The 16915-nt window shown below is 39.3% G+C and overlaps 1 protein-coding gene across 1 annotated transcript in view; it reads left to right on the top strand.

Moving 5' to 3' along the window:
• The first annotated feature begins 596 nt into the window (after positions 1-596).
• The window catches only part of scn3b (sodium channel, voltage-gated, type III, beta), a 39655-nt gene continuing 23336 nt past the window's right edge, over positions 597-16915 (top strand). The window contains exons 1-4 of the mRNA XM_060898051.1: positions 597-650; positions 1441-1517; positions 5874-6040; positions 12099-12327. Of these exons, the coding sequence (XP_060754034.1) occupies positions 1463-1517; positions 5874-6040; positions 12099-12327 (451 nt within the window). The 5' untranslated portion in view covers positions 597-650; positions 1441-1462. The remainder of the gene's footprint in view (positions 651-1440; positions 1518-5873; positions 6041-12098; positions 12328-16915) is intronic.

Raw genomic sequence — 16915 nt, 5'->3', positions numbered from 1 at the left:
CGGACTAAAGCAACCTTCGGGGCCGTGGTTTTGTGGTTGGCGCAGTTAATTGTTTGAAACACGTTGTCAGACCGCCATCACTACTACACACTATATGAAAAATATTTGCCCCCTTGCGATTTCTAATTGCCCCCTTAGTGAACTGTTCCTGGCGCCGGGCCTGGATTAAATGCTCAAAATGGCCAGAAAAATGTCTTGACTATATTTTCTATTCATTTTACAACTTATGGTGGGAAATAAAAGTGTGACTTTTCATGGAAAACACAAAATTGTCTGGATGACCCCAAACTTTTGAACAGTAGTGTCGGTTGTGTAAAATGGTACTGATGGGGTAATGTTCCAGTCTGAATCCAGAGTTCATATCAGGTCAAATGCTAAAGTGTTCACGGGTGCAAAACGGAAGGCAGTCCACTCCCTCTGCTCTGCTCTGCTCCACATCCTCCTCTGTCGGGGAACAGAGTCAGTCTGGTTCAACTCTGAGTTTGTCGCGCATGCGCAGTTGAGATGAAAGACAACCGTGAAAGGGGCTACTGAACGGGGAAAACACAAAGCCGGGCGGTTCTTCATCCACAAAGAGAGAGAGAGAGAGAGAGAGAGAGCTTCAGTGGGACACTGGATAATCTGTGGGACTCAAATGGATGGAAAAGGAGGTTCGTTCTCGCTCTTCCTGAAGCGTTAGAGCTTTTTTTTTTTCCGAGCAGGGGGGATTTTCTTTGAAGAATTATCTGGAATGCAAGTGTTTTTTGGCGATGTTGCTTTGCTTTTGAACATTACTAGGATGAAAAACGTCGGCGGAAAAACGGAGCGTCAGTTCTGTAGAGTGGAAGGGCTTGTCTTAGAGCTGTGGCTGTAATGTGTATCTCTCGCGGTATGATTTAAACTTTCCTATTTCAAGAAGGGAAAAAACCATTCTATTAGCCTGAGCGTTACTTTAGCGCCTGAATAACACCTGCATAACACCTGTCAGGTGAGTTAGCTTAGCAATAACAAAGGCACGTGGGGAAAAACAAACAAACAAACAAACAAACAAACAAACAAACAAACAAACAAACAATAATATTCTAATGAAACCTGTTAGCTCGTGCATGGCGGGTGTGGCGCGCGCGCACATTTCATTATTATTATTATTCCTGTTACTATTATTATTGTTATTATTATTATTAGTAAATAAGTAATTAAATAGCTGTACTATATATTATGTATAATTATGATTATATATTACTTCATAATAGAATTAATGCGTTCAGTTAATTCATGAAGTAGCCTGAGAGCGGAAAGTCTCTGTCCATGGTCCTGACAGGCTTCTTTTTTATCTATGATTTACAGTCTTCTGTCAAATCGGTCTCAAAACTCAGATTTCCTTACTCAAGTCTGTTTTGACTCATATGTCATTTTTTAACACTTTGATGTTTGTTTCTTGGTGTGTTTGCTGGTGAACAGGGGACGCCGCCCTGCCATAAGCATGACAACTCAAACGATGCTTCTGTGGCATTTCCTTTTGCTGCTCATATTTGCTGGTAAGCATTTTAGGTGTGGATTGTCTCATCTCATCTCATCTCATCTCATCTCATCTCATCTCATCTCATCTCATCTCATTATCTGTCGCCGCTTTATCCTGTTCTACAGGGTCGCAGGCAAGCTGGAGCCTATCCCAGCTGACTACGGGTGAAAGGCGGGGTACACCCTGGACAAGTCGCCAGGTCATCACAGGGCTGACACATAGACACAGACAACCATTCACACTCACATTCACACCTACGGTCAATTTAGAGTCACCAGTTAACCTAACCTGCATGTCTTTGGGAGAAACCGGAGCACCCGGAGGAAACCCACGCGGACACGGGGAGAACATGCAAACTCCACACAGAAAGGCCCTCGTTGGGCACGGGGCTCGAACCCGGACCTTCTTGCTGTGAGGCGACAGCGCTAACCACTACACCACCGTGCCACCCGGTGTGCATTGTAATGAGGAAAAACATGTCATGCATGATCAAACATGTCGTGTGTGTGTGTGTTGTACACAGATGCATTGCTTCTGAGAAAACTAAGCCTTGAATGCAGAGTAACCTGTCATTAAGAAACATTATATATAGTAGATTATAAAAGTTGTTGGAAAAGGCAGCTGTATTGAAAACATATTGTAATACGCTGATGCATGTCATGTGTTAGCTTAAACTCTTATGTCAGTGCCTGACATTTGCTTAAACTCCATTTGTCTCCATCTTTAATATCACTATCAGACCTTTTTTTTCATTTTAAATAATTGCTAAACCGTTTAAACCCTCAAACTATTGTTGTTCTGACTCCATTTCCAGAAAAGTTGAGATTGAACAGATGAAGTCTTGTATCGAGCAAGAATGGACAAAAATTCCAATTGCAAGACTGCAACAATTAGTTTCCTCAGATCCCATGCGATTAAAAACGTGTTATTAAAAAGAAAGGTGATGTAACACAATCGTAATAATGCCTCTGTCCCAACGTTTTTTGAGTGTGTTGCAGGCATCAAATTCTAACTTTGGTTATATTTACAAAATACAGTTAAGTTTGTTCAGTAAAACTATTGAAAATTGCTAATTTGTACTTTTGTCAGTTAAATAAAGGTTCACATGAATTTACAAATCGCAGATTTTTGTTTTTATTGCATTTTGGAAAATATCCCAATTTTTCTGGAAATGGGCTTAGTACTTCCTAAAGCACATTAATCAGTAAATACCAGTGTTGTAGTTGAGTCACTAAATCTCGAGCCTGGGTCCAGTCTCGAGTCCCCAGTGTTCAAGTCCGAGTCATTAAAAAAAATTTGGAATCGAGTCCACTATAGATCCGAGTCGAGTCCGAGAACAAGACTCCAACCGCACCATTTGACAGTGACTGTTTCAGCGCCATTAACATTAGTTTGTTCCTGAACATGCCATATGAACAGGTGAATGTGTTTCTCTTTATCAGGGAGTGTGAAGTATTCTGTCAGAGATGGTTGGGAGACGGATGTAAGTGCAGAAGGTGTGTTTATTAATACAAGCGAAGACGGTAAACAATCCAGAACGGCAAGCAGAATTGTAAAACAGTGAAACAGGCAACAGGTCGAGCGAGGCACAAACAGGCTATCGTAGACTCGGCAGAATCAAAGACGAGAAACAGGAAATCAGGGATCAGGAAACCAAACAAGGAAATAAGACTCGGTAATGTGTCAGCAACTCAATACTTTGCAAAGTAAGTGTGTTTTCACAGTTTTATGTAGGCGCTCTGATTGCGCCTTAATCCTGTGCAGGTGCGAGTTGTTTACGGCGCGTGCTAGAGAGTCTATCTGATGCACGCGCTAAGGCGTGCAGGTGTGACGCTCTTGCATGAAATTAGTACAAAAATTAATGTAGGTATAAATATCTTCTGCCAAATTATTATGGCATGTTACAAAAAATGAAGAAAAAATCAGAGTCCTTGTCTCCAATTTACGAGTCTGAATGCAGTTAATGCACGAGTCAGAGTTCGAGTCATCAGTGCTCAAGTCCAAGTCAAGTCACGAGTCCTTAAAATTAGGGTATGAGTCGGACTCGAGTCCGAGTCCTGGACTCAAGTACTACAAGCCTGGTAAATACATATGTTATTTACCAGCTTCAGTTCGGTCTGTATTGTGAAATACCGTGACCGAGGTCTTGAAAGTACTGTATTCAAGGCCGAGGTCACGGTATTTCACCATACGGACCGACCTTAAGCTGGTAAATAATATATTAATTTTTTTCTTTACCAAATTCTAACAGAAAACATGAGCGCCCAAAAGGGAAAACCGAGCCAAGATTTTGAATCCTCATTCACGGCTGTAATGCAAATGGCTTCCTCCTCAGTATACAAGTGCACTTCCATGGCAGAAAAAAAAAAAACTACATTTTGCCGCCTATGTAGTCCCCTATTTATACAAAATTGAGTCATTCAGGATTCAGCCATGTTTTTGCTCGGCGTTAGCAACAGTTAGAGGTTTTTAGCTTTCTCCTGAAATGTTTTCTTTTATTTCTTCTTCCTCAGGGTAGTAAAACTCGCTTTCGCTGTGAAGACTGTCATTATCGCGATCCATGATATAAAATTAATGCTATTATACTGAGAAATACTGGCAAAAATTTATAAGATTTTTGATAAAAATCTTATAAATAAATCTTATAAAAAAGATAAATGTTGACAAAAATTGCTACTATGTTTGTTGTTGTTGTGAACGAGCGAGTCGACAGAGGTCCGTAACCGGAGTCTGTAACTGGGGTCCGTACCATAGGATACGGACCCGGTCGCCAGCCAATCAGAGCGCAGGATTTGATGGAAACCGGACCGCGAAAAAAATAATATGAGTTATTCATTAACTAGAATTAAACTAATAAGAAATATACAGTATGTTATTAGAGAGCCCTGTGATAACCTGGCGACTTGTCCAGGGTGTACCCCGCCTCTCACCCATAGTCAGCTGGGATAGGATCCAGCTTGCCCGCGACCCTGTAGAACAGTATAAGCGGCTACAGATAATGGATGGATGGATGTTATTAGAGAGAGAAAATTGTAAATCTAAATCTTGCAGTGACTCCTGAGAGTTCAAGGGGTTAACATCTATTAAATGCTCTTAAGATGGCAATTGTTACAGCTAAACTACTAGAACTTTTCAGCAAACATGACATGCCATCATTCTGTTTAGAAAACCTGTATCAGAGGATCAGATTGGAAAATATGTCAAATCAGATCCAATACGCATGTAAATATCAGCCTCAAATTTTTGGACTCGTGCAGCTCCTCAAACACTAAAACTCTCAATCATGGCAAAATAGTGATGCGTTAACTGTTTTTTTTTTTTCCTGGTCTAACCCTTCCAAATAAGAAACCATCATCCATGTGACGTTTTGGGCTTGGGGATGTAGGTTATGTAAGATGGCTGCTAATTCAAACAGTGGATCAAAAGACTGTGTTCACAGTGCTGAGTGTAAAAGAGTGTTATAATTTCCTCATCACAGTGACTTGTACTCCACTGTACTCTAATGTATGTGGGCACATGCAGTGCTGTACAGGTGTAAAATGCATGCCTGAGTCGGGTCAGACACTGTGAAGGCTGATGAGCTCAATTCAGTTTCACTAAAATAATAATGAACACTCATGTTCTCCCTGAGCAGCTTTCTGAATCTGAATTAATTGACCTGCTTTTCAGAGAAAGCCTAGAAGTTTGACAAAGGAAAGAATAAAAGTAGGTTTCAAGGAGGGTGACACGGTGGTGTAGTGGTTAGCACTGTCGCCTCACAGCAAGAAGGTCCTGGATTCGATCCCAGCGGCTGGCGAGGGCCTTTCTATATGGAGTTTGCATGCTGTGTCCACGTGGGTTTCCTCCAGGTGCTCCGGTTTCTCCCACAGTCCAAAGACATGCAGGTTAGGCTAATTGGTGGCTCTAAATTGACCATATGTATGAATGGTTGTCTGTGTTAGCCCTGCGATGACCTGGTGACTTGTCCAGGGTGTACCCTGCCTCTCGCCCATAGTCAGCTGGGATAGGCTCCAGCTTGCCTGCGACCCTGTAGGACGGGATAAGCGGCTACAGATAATGGATGGATGGATGAGGTTTCAAGGATGCGATCTGATCTGTTCGATGAAACTGAGACTGGACTATTCATTTTCTAGAACTGAAAAAAAAAGCATGCCCAATAATGAGAACTATTTCTCAGAGGCTTATTATGGCTACAAGTTGCATTAGTGCTGTAATGCCAAACTGTCTGAGACGAAAGTTCATCAACGGTCTCTGCATGATGATCTGGGATTGCACAATTTATCACATGAATTTGTCGCCTCACACTATAGAGAGAAGGCCTGCATTGATAACACATTCCAATCATTATAATACTTTCTGTTCTTACATCCAGTGAAGGAATGCACACCTGTGTGTGTGGATGCAACCTCGGACACAGAGGCAGTGTTGGGGAGCCGTATGAAGCTCACCTGCATCTCATGCATGAAAAGAGAGGAAATCAGTGCTCAGACTAAGGTGAACTGGTATTACAGATCTGACGAGGATGCCATCCGCCAGGAGGTAAGATCAACATGCATCATTATAGCTAACACAGTCTCACAGAAAAAAAAAAAGTTTGCTTGCAATTTACGATGTCTGTATAAATCAACCTGTTCTATAAGGACCCTGACTCTGAAACACTACTAAGCAAGCAACATGAAAATCAAGGAGCCTCCAAACAGGTCAGAGACAAAGTTGTGGAGAAGTATAGATCAGGGTTGGGTTATAAAAAATATCCCAAACTTTGAATATCCCAGGGAGCACCATTAAATCCATTATAGCAAAATGGAAAGAAAATGGCACCACTACAAACCTGACAAGAGAAGGCCGCCCACCAAAACTCACAGACCGGGCAAGGAGGGCATTAATCAGAGATGCAACAAAGACACCAAAGATAACACTGAAGGAGCTGCAAAGATCCACAGCAGAGATGGGAGTATCTGTCCATAGGACCACTTTAAACCATACACTCCACAGAGCGGGGCTTTATGGAAGAGTGGCCAGAAAAAAGCCGCTGCTTAAAGAAAACCCGTTTGGAGTCTGCATGTGTCAGACTCCCCAAACACATGGAAGAAGATTCTCTGGTCAAATGAGACTAAAATTGATTTTTTTGGCCATCATCAGAAACACCATGTGTGGCGCAAACACAACACCCTGAGAATACCATTCCTACAGTGAAGCATGGTGGTGGCAGCATCATGCTGTGGGGATGTTTTTCATCTGCAGGGACAGGAAAGCTGGTCAGGACTGAAGGAAAGATGGATGACACTAAATGCAGGGCAATTCTGGAGGAAAACCTGTTTGAGTCAGCCAGAGGTTCACGTTCCAGCAGGACAATGGCCCTAAACATACTGCTAAAGCTACACTGGAGTGGTTTAAAGGGAGACATTTAAATGTCTTGGAATGGCCGAGTCAAAGCCCAGACCTCAATCCAATTGAGAATCTGTGGCATAACTTGAAGATTGCTGTACACCAGCGCAACCCATCTAACTTGAAGGAGTTGGAGCAGTTTTGCCTTGAGGAATGGGCAAAAATCCCAGTGGCTAGATGTGCTAACCTAATAGAGACATACCCCAAGAGACTTGCAGCTGTAATTACAGCAAAAGGTGGCTCTACAAAGTATTGACTTTGGGGGATGAATACCTATGCACACTCCAGATTTCTTTTTTTTTTGTCTTAATTATTGTTTGTGTCACAATTAAGCAACAATGTGCCCCTTTAAAGTTGTAAGCATGTTGTGTAAATCAAATGGTGCTCACCCCCCAAAAATCCATTTTAATTCCAGCTTGTAATGCGACAAAACAGGACAAACACCAAAGGGGATGAATACTTTTGCAAGACACTGTATCTGTTGTTCCAAGGCTTGTGCAACATGATGATTTTCCCTGCTCACCATATAACCATTACAAAAAATTTGATAAATTATTCATCAGAACTAATCATCCAGAGCCAATACCGTAAACATTTAACACAGGGGTTCTCAACCTTTTCTGTTTTAAGACCCACCAATTCATACTTGTAACGAGTCGGGGCCTATTAAAAAAAGATCCCCAATTATTTTGGCTCATCTCTTCTATTAGAATCTAATAATCTACTGTAAAGTGTATTAATGGGATGCGACATCACTCCCTGTTACAGATGGGAGCCCAGGAATTAAATAAGTGCAATTGTAGGTATTGTATTTAAGACTGTATGGATGTACCAGAAGCTAAACATAAACCCATGCATGCAGGTCATTCTCACTCAAAAAGGATTAATGATCCAAAAGTGGAGTCTGGTCCATTAACACAAGAACTTATTGCCATGTTTGTGTTCAGCAAACAAACAAGTTATTAAAACCAAGAAGTACACTCAAAAGAAGTGGATATAGAAACCACTCAATGGGATTAGATACTTGTCTAAAGTTAGCTACATTGTTCAGTGTCCTCCACAATTATTGGCACCCTGTGCAAAGATTAGGAAAAAGGGTTAGAAAAAAATCCACCTTTTGGTGAAGTCGCTTCATCTCACACTGAAAAAATGAGAAAAATTCAACCATTAATTAAAATAAATTTTATTCATAGAAAAACAAATCTCTTATCAAGAAATAAGTATTTTCAACAAAAACACATGTGCCACAATTATTGGTGCCCCTGGAACCATAATGTAACTGAAGCATGTTTCCCGTTTAAATTGTACAGTATTTTCGAGTTGGAGTGTGTAGGAACTTTCAAGCTGTAATCCATGATTTCCTGTTTAACTGGGGAGCAAATATGAGGTGACACAGAAGCCAAATTCCCTTAGTCATCCATCAGCATGGGAAAGATAAAAGAACACACAAACCAAATGCGGGAGAAGAAGTGTGTTGACCTTCATTAGTCAGGGAATGGTTATAAAACATAGCTACTCGCCTGAAAATGTCCGTTTCTACTGTTAGGGCAATAATAATACCGGAACTGTTACAAACTCACCTGGAAGAGGACCAGAGTTTATTTTGCCCCCATGTACAGTGATGAGGGTAAGAGAGGCAAAAAAAAAACAACAAATATATATATATATATATATATATATATATATATATATATATATATATATATATATATATCCCCAAGGATCACTGTTGGTGAATTACAAGAAAAAGTAAAATCTTGGGGTTTCCAAGTCTCCAAAACCACCATCAGACTCCACCTCCATGCCAACAGATTATTTGGAAGGTATGTCAAAAACAAGGCTTTTCTTGTCACTTAACCACAAACGTCTGTGAAACACTACTACAGCTTTGACTAGAACTGTGTTCTATGGTCTGATGAAACAAATATGGAGTTTTTTGGCAATAAACACTCAAGGTGGGTTTGGTGTAAAAAGAAGGATGGCTACGTATAATGAAAAGAACCCAATCCCAACTGGTGGAGGTTCTGTGATGTTTTGGGGCTGTTTTTCCTCCATAGGCCCTGGAAACCTTGTTAGGGTACATGGCATCATGTGGGCGGCACAGTAGTGTAGTGGTTAGCACTGTCGCCTCACAGCAAGAAGGTTGTGGGTTCGAGCCCAGCAGCCGATGGGGGCCTTTCTGTGTGGAGTTTGCATGTTCTCCCCGTGTTTGTGTGGGTTTCCTCCATGTGCTCCAGTTTCCTACCACAGTCCAAAGACATGCAAGTTAGGTTAACATGAGGCGGCCTTAGGCTGAGGTGCCCTTGAACAAGGCACCTAACCCCCAACTGCTCCCCGGGCGCTGTAGCATGGCTGCCCACTGCTCTGGGTATGTGTGTGCACTCATTGCTCATGTGTGTGTTCACTGCTTCAGATGGGTTAAATGCAGAGAGGAATTTCACAAGTGTACGTGTGATGAATAAAGTGGACTCCATGAAATACCAGGACATTTTAAATCAAAATCTGGCTCCTCTGCCAGGAAACTAAAACTGGGTCGTCACTGGATCTTCCAGCAGGATAATGATCCGAAGCAGCTGTCCGAATCAACACCAAAATGGTTCACTGAGCACAGAATCAAGCTTCTGCCCTGGCCATCTCCGTCCCCTGACCTGAACCCCAGTGAAACCCTGTGGGCTGAGCTGAAGAGGAGAGAGCACAAGAGAGGGCCGAGAACCCTGGATGATCTGGAGAGATTGTGTAAAGAGGAATGGTCTCAGATGCCCTGCTCTGTATCTCCAACATTATAAAATGTTATAGGAGAGACTCAGTGCTGTTTTACTGGCAAAGGAGGTTGTACAAAATATTAAGTGCAGGGGTGCCAGTCATAGTGGCACGCTTTGTATGTTTTTTTTTTTTTTGTTATTGTTAAAAATGATTATTTCTTGAGGAGTGATTTGTTTTTCTTTGAATAAATTACTTTCAGTTAAAGGTTGGATTTTTCTCATTTTTTCAGTGTGAGATGAAGCGACTTCACCAAAAGGTGGATTTTTTTTCTTAACCCTTTTTACTAATCTTTACAAGGGGAGCCAATAATCATGGGGGGCACTGTGTGTGTGTGTGTGTGTGTGTGTGTGTGTGTGTGTGTGTGTGTGTGTGTGTGTATACTAGTGCATCTCAAAAAATTAGAATACCATGAAAAAGTTCCTTTTTTTCATAATTTAATTCAAAAAGGTAAACTTTCATATATTCTATATTCATTACATGTAAAGAGAAATATTTAAAGCCTTTTTTGTTTTAATTTTGATGATTATGGCTTATAGCTCATGAAAATCAGAAATCCAGTATCTCAAATTATTAGAATATTCCCTAAGATCAATCAAAAAAAGGATTTACAATACAGAAATGTCCAACTTCTGAAAAGTATATTCATTTATACATACAATATAATATATATATAGTTATAGTTAATATATAATATATATATATAGTTGGGGCTCCTTTACCATGAATTACTGTATCAATGCGGTGTGGCATGGAGGTGATCAGTCTGTGGCACTGCTGAGGTGTTATTGAAGCCCAGGTTGCTTTGATAGTGGCCTTCAGCGTATCTGTATTTTTGGGTCGGGTGTTTCTCATCTTCCTCTTGACAATACCCCATAGATTCTCTATGGGGTTCAGGTCAGGCAAGTTGGCTGGCCAATCAAACACAGTAATATCATGGTCAGCAAACCATTTGGTAGTAGTTTTGGCATTGTGGGTAGGTGCTAAGTCCTGCTGTAAAAGGAAATCAGCATCTCCAAAAAGCTCGTCAGCAGATGGAAGCATGAAGTGCTCTAAAATCTCCTGGTAGATGGCTGTGTTGACTCTGGACTTGATAAAATACAGTGGACCAACACCAGCAGATGGCATGGCACCCCAAATCATCACAGACTGTGGAAACTTCACACTGGGCTTCAAACACCTTGGATTCTGTGCCTCTCCACTCTTCCTCCAGACTCTAGAACCGCGATTTCCAAACTAAATGCAAAATGTATTTTCATCTGAAAAGAGGACTTTGGACCACTGAGCAACAGTCCATTTCTTTCTCTCCTTAGCCCAGATAAGACACTTCTGACATTGTCTCTGGCTCAGGAGTAGCTTGATATTAGGAATGCGAAAGTTGTATCCCCTTTCTTGAAGATGTCTGTTCATGATGGGTCTTGATACACTGACACCAGCCTCAGTCCACTCCTTGTGAAGCTCTCCCAAGTTCTTGAATTGACTTTTCTTGACAATACTCTCAAGACTGCGGCCATCCCTGTTGCTTGTGCACCTTTTCCAGCCACCCTTTTCAGCAATGACCTTTTGTGGCTTACCCTCCTTGTGGAGGGCATCAGTGATCATCTTCTGGACAACAGTCAAGTCAGCAGTCTTCCCCATGATTGTGGTTGTGTGTACTGAACTAGACCAAGAGATACACTCTGTTCATACTGTTTTACTCAAACTCGAAATGAAATATTCTAATATTTTGAGATTTTTTTTATGTTTTTGTACTGTATGCCATACTGATTAAAATTAAAATAGAAAAATGCTTGAAACATTTTAGTTTATGTGTAATGAGTCTATAATATATAACATTTTCACTTTCTTAAATAACTGATGGAAAATATTGAACTTTTTAACAATATTCTAATTTTTTGAGATTCACTAGTGTATATATATATATATATATATATATATATATATATATATATATATATATATATACACACACACACATCTTAATAAAATCATATTTCATGAACACAAGCTCTGAGAGTCCAGAAGAAACCTGAAATCATGTGTGATGGGGAAGAGGGCGGGGTTTCCAGGTGTAAATCATTCCATTCGCACTCTGTTGATTGGCTCGACTTCTGTTTTATTGGGAACAAAAGACTGCTCGTGTGGCATATTTTGAGCGATACCTCAAAATTATGTCAAGGTTAGCAGGCCTAGCGATATAATATAATCAGAGTAAACATCACTTCGAATAATGGCAGTGTCATATAACGTAGCGACTATTCAATCTTTATATCACACTGTCGCCAGTCAGCCATGTGCGTTGCTTCAGTAAACCTTTATGAACCATGTTATGTAGTTGAACCTTCTGAAAGTTTACCTCAACTCTACAGGATTTACAATCATTAATTCACTCTCTTTGAAAGTGTTAATTAAATGCCTGTGCATGTCATTAACTCTCTAAATCCATTAGATCTACCGGTATGACAGTATGGGGCCACAGGAGCAGGATGGGCCGTGGAAGGGTCGTCTGTTCTGGAACGGCAGCAAAGACCTGCAGGACGTCTCCATCAGCATTATCAATGTCATGATGAACGACAGCGGCCTGTATGAGTGTGTGGTGCACCGCCAGTTTACCTTCAACTCGTACACCCCTTCCTTTGAGACGACTGTTAAGATTGAACTGGTAGTGCGAAAGGAAGGTAAGGAAGAGCTCACACTGTTGTAGTCTTGTTTTATGAGTAGAATGACTGTATTTTGACTACTGTGGTGTTGCCTGTCTGATGAAGCCAATTTTGTCCCCAAATATGTAATGTTTAAGATTTTAAAATCACCATATCAGTTTAGACATTTCATTAAATATGGCTTCAATTTGCCCTTTTTGTGCCTTTGTGTTTGTTCAAGTAATAGTATGTTTTTGTTCTGTTTTTGTTACTACTTACTGCCTCGTGCTTTTGGGAAGGCAGTGGTTTTCAGGGGATGAGTTTTATCTAACCGAGCTGTTACTCCTCTTTCTATTTTAAGGGGTAATGTACAGACTCTGCCTTGTATACTCTTCTGTGGATGCCTGCCTTGAGATTGCTGAATGCACAGCATCCGGCACTTCGAATATACTTTACGCAATGTATATTTGTTTCTATTGACTCATGCGACCGCAGTTGCATTATCTCTATCTGTGTCTTGATCACAGGTTTTTTTCAGCACAGATAGAAATCCACAATGTTGTATTTCCGTGGTGGATTGTTTCTATTTTATACACTCGTTCACAAACTTACTGTACAACTCTGCAAAGCTTTCACATTTCATGCATGCAATGTCATGAAGTGCAGTGCACAAGCCAACATGGCTATTACATATAAATAAAAAAATATGATAGTTCATTATTATTATTATTAGATATTAATTATAAAAACTATAAAACAACTGATTAGTCATTGATCATTGGTCATTATAGCAAGTGTTTTATTTTCCACCTGCACTGCACTGCCTGTGATGCATCATTGAACCAACAGTTCTCAACTTTTTCTGTCTCCCAGCTAAACCTCTAACGTCTGATGAATGTAACGTCATCTATAAATTGTTGCCTGTTGCACATCCTTGCTGTTCTGCTGAAGACGATAAAGCTGAGAAGTCTGGTGTCATATTATTCCACTCTCTCTCTCTCTCTCTCTCTCTCTCTCTCTCTCTCTCTGCACCTAATTCTTACTCATTTTGACTGAGATGAATTTGTCATATCATTGATCTCCATGCATTTCAGTAAACTGCAAAGAGATTTTCGACAGCATATTGGAGCATGGACTATGTGCATGTGAATCAATCACAACACGTATTAGAGCAGCAGCTACAATTATCGACACCTTAACGATCTTTTGGCCGTTGCAAAACTAGAAAAGACTTTCAGTACATAAACTGTGCATGAATAATTACACAAGCTTCCACTGGGAAAAAAAAAAAAAAGAGTTGATTCCTGATTACTTACTGTGTCAGATCACATGACACTGTTCCACAATTATTGACACCTTTGTCCACAATTATCGAAACCTTTCCACAGTTATCGACATCCAGATGATTATTTATAAAAAAAAAATCAGCAGTATGTGGTATTAAGTTAACAAAACATAGTTTTTATTTAAAATATGTTTTACACAGACTTATATTTAGTACAAAATATCTTTTATATAAACATATCAATGTTGGTTACGTAAGTGAGGAAGTAATTCTAATGTTTGTAAACAGATGAACTGATAATGTTTAACCTGTCAGAAAATCTTTTTGTTCCACTTTCTACCCACTTTCTAAATATTTTCGTAGATCACATTTTGTTCATCATTCGTTGTTGTTTGTATTAATTTCTAGTTTTGTAGTTTACCAATAAACGCCAACAGGGAATTGAGATTGTAACCGCATGAAAATCCAGGTCAAGGGTCGCATGTCATTCTTCGAACCAAAATATAAAATGTCTCCTGATATTGTAATATGTGGTAGAGATTTACAACACACTGCAAAAAAAAATTCTGACTGGAATAGAAAAATCTGAATATTTCAAGCATGTAATGTTTTATATGCTCGGAATTTAAATCTGCTCTAATTCTATTTATTGCAATCGGATTCCAAATACTCTATAAACATTCCATTCTGTTATGAATCAGAAAAAAAAATTATTATAAATCACAGCACTTTTATTTTTTAAAGTACTTTATCTACTTCAAAAATGTTACACAAAGATCGATCCATAACGGTTGTAAATGCCCCTTAATTCCACAGGGTGTTGATAATGGTGGACACCGGTGAAAGTGATCACTATTATCGACACCTCACGTGATTCTCAAACGCACGTTTAGATACAAAATGGCGACTGTCAAATGAAAGAGTAAGAAACAAAGTAGGTTTCGACAAGGAGATCATGAAATATCGGTGAATTTGATCAGTAAAAACATGTCCATGATCTTTCCACCATGCTTACCTGTGATGATAACATCCGGTTTTTCATCAAATTGCTGATCGTGCTAAAAAAATTCCATCTCAGGTAACGAACTGCGTCATCAGACGACAAGCTCCAAGGGCGAGGCGGGTCTTCTGGTTGATTAATTAACCGATAATAACTGTTGGAACTGAAGCTTACCTTTGAAAAATTGTTTTTATTGGTAAATGTGAAAAGGTGTCGATAATTATGGACTGTCGATAATTGTAGCCGCCGCGCTAGTGTAAATCCTGAATTAAAGTCAACACAATAAAGAAACAAGCTTAGGTTACTCATGATTGCCTCTCCACAACTTAAAGTGCCATTCCACCTTTGGATGTATTCTTTGGCATAAAATACAATATATTTTATGACAACATGACTAGACAGAGAAATCTTTTAGCTTCAAAATGATATATCAAACATAATTTTTTGACAACGACAAGTATATTAATTTTGCGACCAAAGTCACCTACCCTTTTAATTTCCGCGCGGTAGTGAAACGTGATGTCATCGGCAGGTTCCCCTTCTTGTGTACCACGTCACGTGTGACGTGGCACAGATTATCAGCAATGGCGGATAGAACGCGATTTCCACTTGTCGATTGCTGTGCCGATATTCACCATCGACCGTCTCCTTTGGGCATCACTTGCTATTTTCCTTCGCTTCTTTTCCGAAGCTGACAATCGCGTTCTATCCGCTATTGCTGATAATCTGTGCCACGTCACATGTGACGTGGTACACAAGAAAGGGAACCTGCCGATGACATCACGTTTCACTACTGCGCGGAAATTAAAAGGGTAGGTGACTTTGGTCGCAAAATTAATATACTTGTCGTTGTCAAAAAATTATGTTTGATATATCATTTTGAAGCTAAAAGATTTCTCTGTCTAGTCATGTTGTCATAAAATATATTGTATTTTATGCCAAAGAATACATCCAATGGTGGAATGGCACTTTAAGGACTGATTTCGCTTAAAATCAAATGACAGAAAAAAATAAAATAAAAAAATCAGTGGTCTATTTCTTTGACAGTATTTACTCACATACCATCCAAAGTTGGTATAAATCTTTAAAATGATATCTTGCGTGCCATTTGATTAATACATTTTGTTCAAATTGTTAGTAAAGAAAATGCTCAAATTGGCAAGTAATTCATGTTTGTGTTACTTCAAATCAGTTCAATGAAATGTATTAAATAAGTTAAATTAAATTAAAGTTACTTCATCATTCAGATTAAATGAAACATAATCTTTCTTTGATTTAGCCAAAAAACATCATCTCCCACTTTGATAAAGCCTGTTTACACAAATTGAGATTCATCCAACTGCCTTCAGTATTAAAGTCGATCTGACAGCCTTATTTGTGTTTCTTCACTGTACACTTGTGCTCATAAGTTTGCATGCCCTGGCAGAATTTGCTAAATATTGGCCTTTTTTTCTTTTTTTCTTTTTCTGAAAATATGGCTGATCATGCAGAAGACCTTTCTATAATTTAGGGATAGTGGTCAGGTGAAGCAATTTCTTATCATATCATTGTGTGTGCCCTTTTTAAATCATATTAGTATACAGTAAATACATAGGTGATTCTAGAAAATTGTGCGTGCTGATCGGTCAAGAAATTTGGACTATTTCTCAATAATCACCTCGAATGACTCAGCAAAATGGCGTCTAATCGCTTCGTTACCGTAAGTAAGGAAGAATTGCAAATAATGAAAGAAAATGCTGTTCCTAAAAGCACTAAAGATGCTATGAAGTTTGGTCTAAAACTGTTCAAAAATAAGGTGGAATTGTGATTTATTTTATCAAGTTCAAAGCAAAATGTTTTACGTGAGTCAGCGTAGATGAGTGATACAGGTCTGCACCGCGCCTTTATTACATTTGCATGCTGCTTTGAAGTTTGAAGTAAATTATTTTTAATACAATTTTTAAAAAAAATAATCACCTGTGTATTTATACTAAAACAATTATCGGTCTCAGGCTCAGTGAATTTCGGTGAATGATAACCTTGACTTTGCCTCGGTAATTATTTAAATAATATTGTCTGGCGTTGAGTGGTATATCAGATATATTCCATTCAGCTAGCATGATATTGAATGAGTCGAAGATGAGTAGCTATCTGATAGTCCATGAAAAAAGACAGCCAATATTATTATTATTATTATTATTATTATTATTATTATTATTATGATAATGTATACACACACTCTTCATATCAGCCGGTGTAGCTTTCAGCAGTAGTGTTAGCAAAGGCCAACGCTAGCGCAGTCAAGCCAGTGCTATCCTGAGCTAGTAGCACAGGCTAATGACCGAGAAACTAAGATTTCTGTC

This window comes from Neoarius graeffei, chromosome 17, assembly GCF_027579695.1.
Source record: "Neoarius graeffei isolate fNeoGra1 chromosome 17, fNeoGra1.pri, whole genome shotgun sequence".
In the NCBI taxonomy this organism is placed as follows: Eukaryota; Metazoa; Chordata; class Actinopteri; order Siluriformes; family Ariidae; genus Neoarius; species Neoarius graeffei.
Note: the sequence above shows the minus strand (reverse complement) of the source record. Positions and strands in the feature narration are given on the sequence as shown.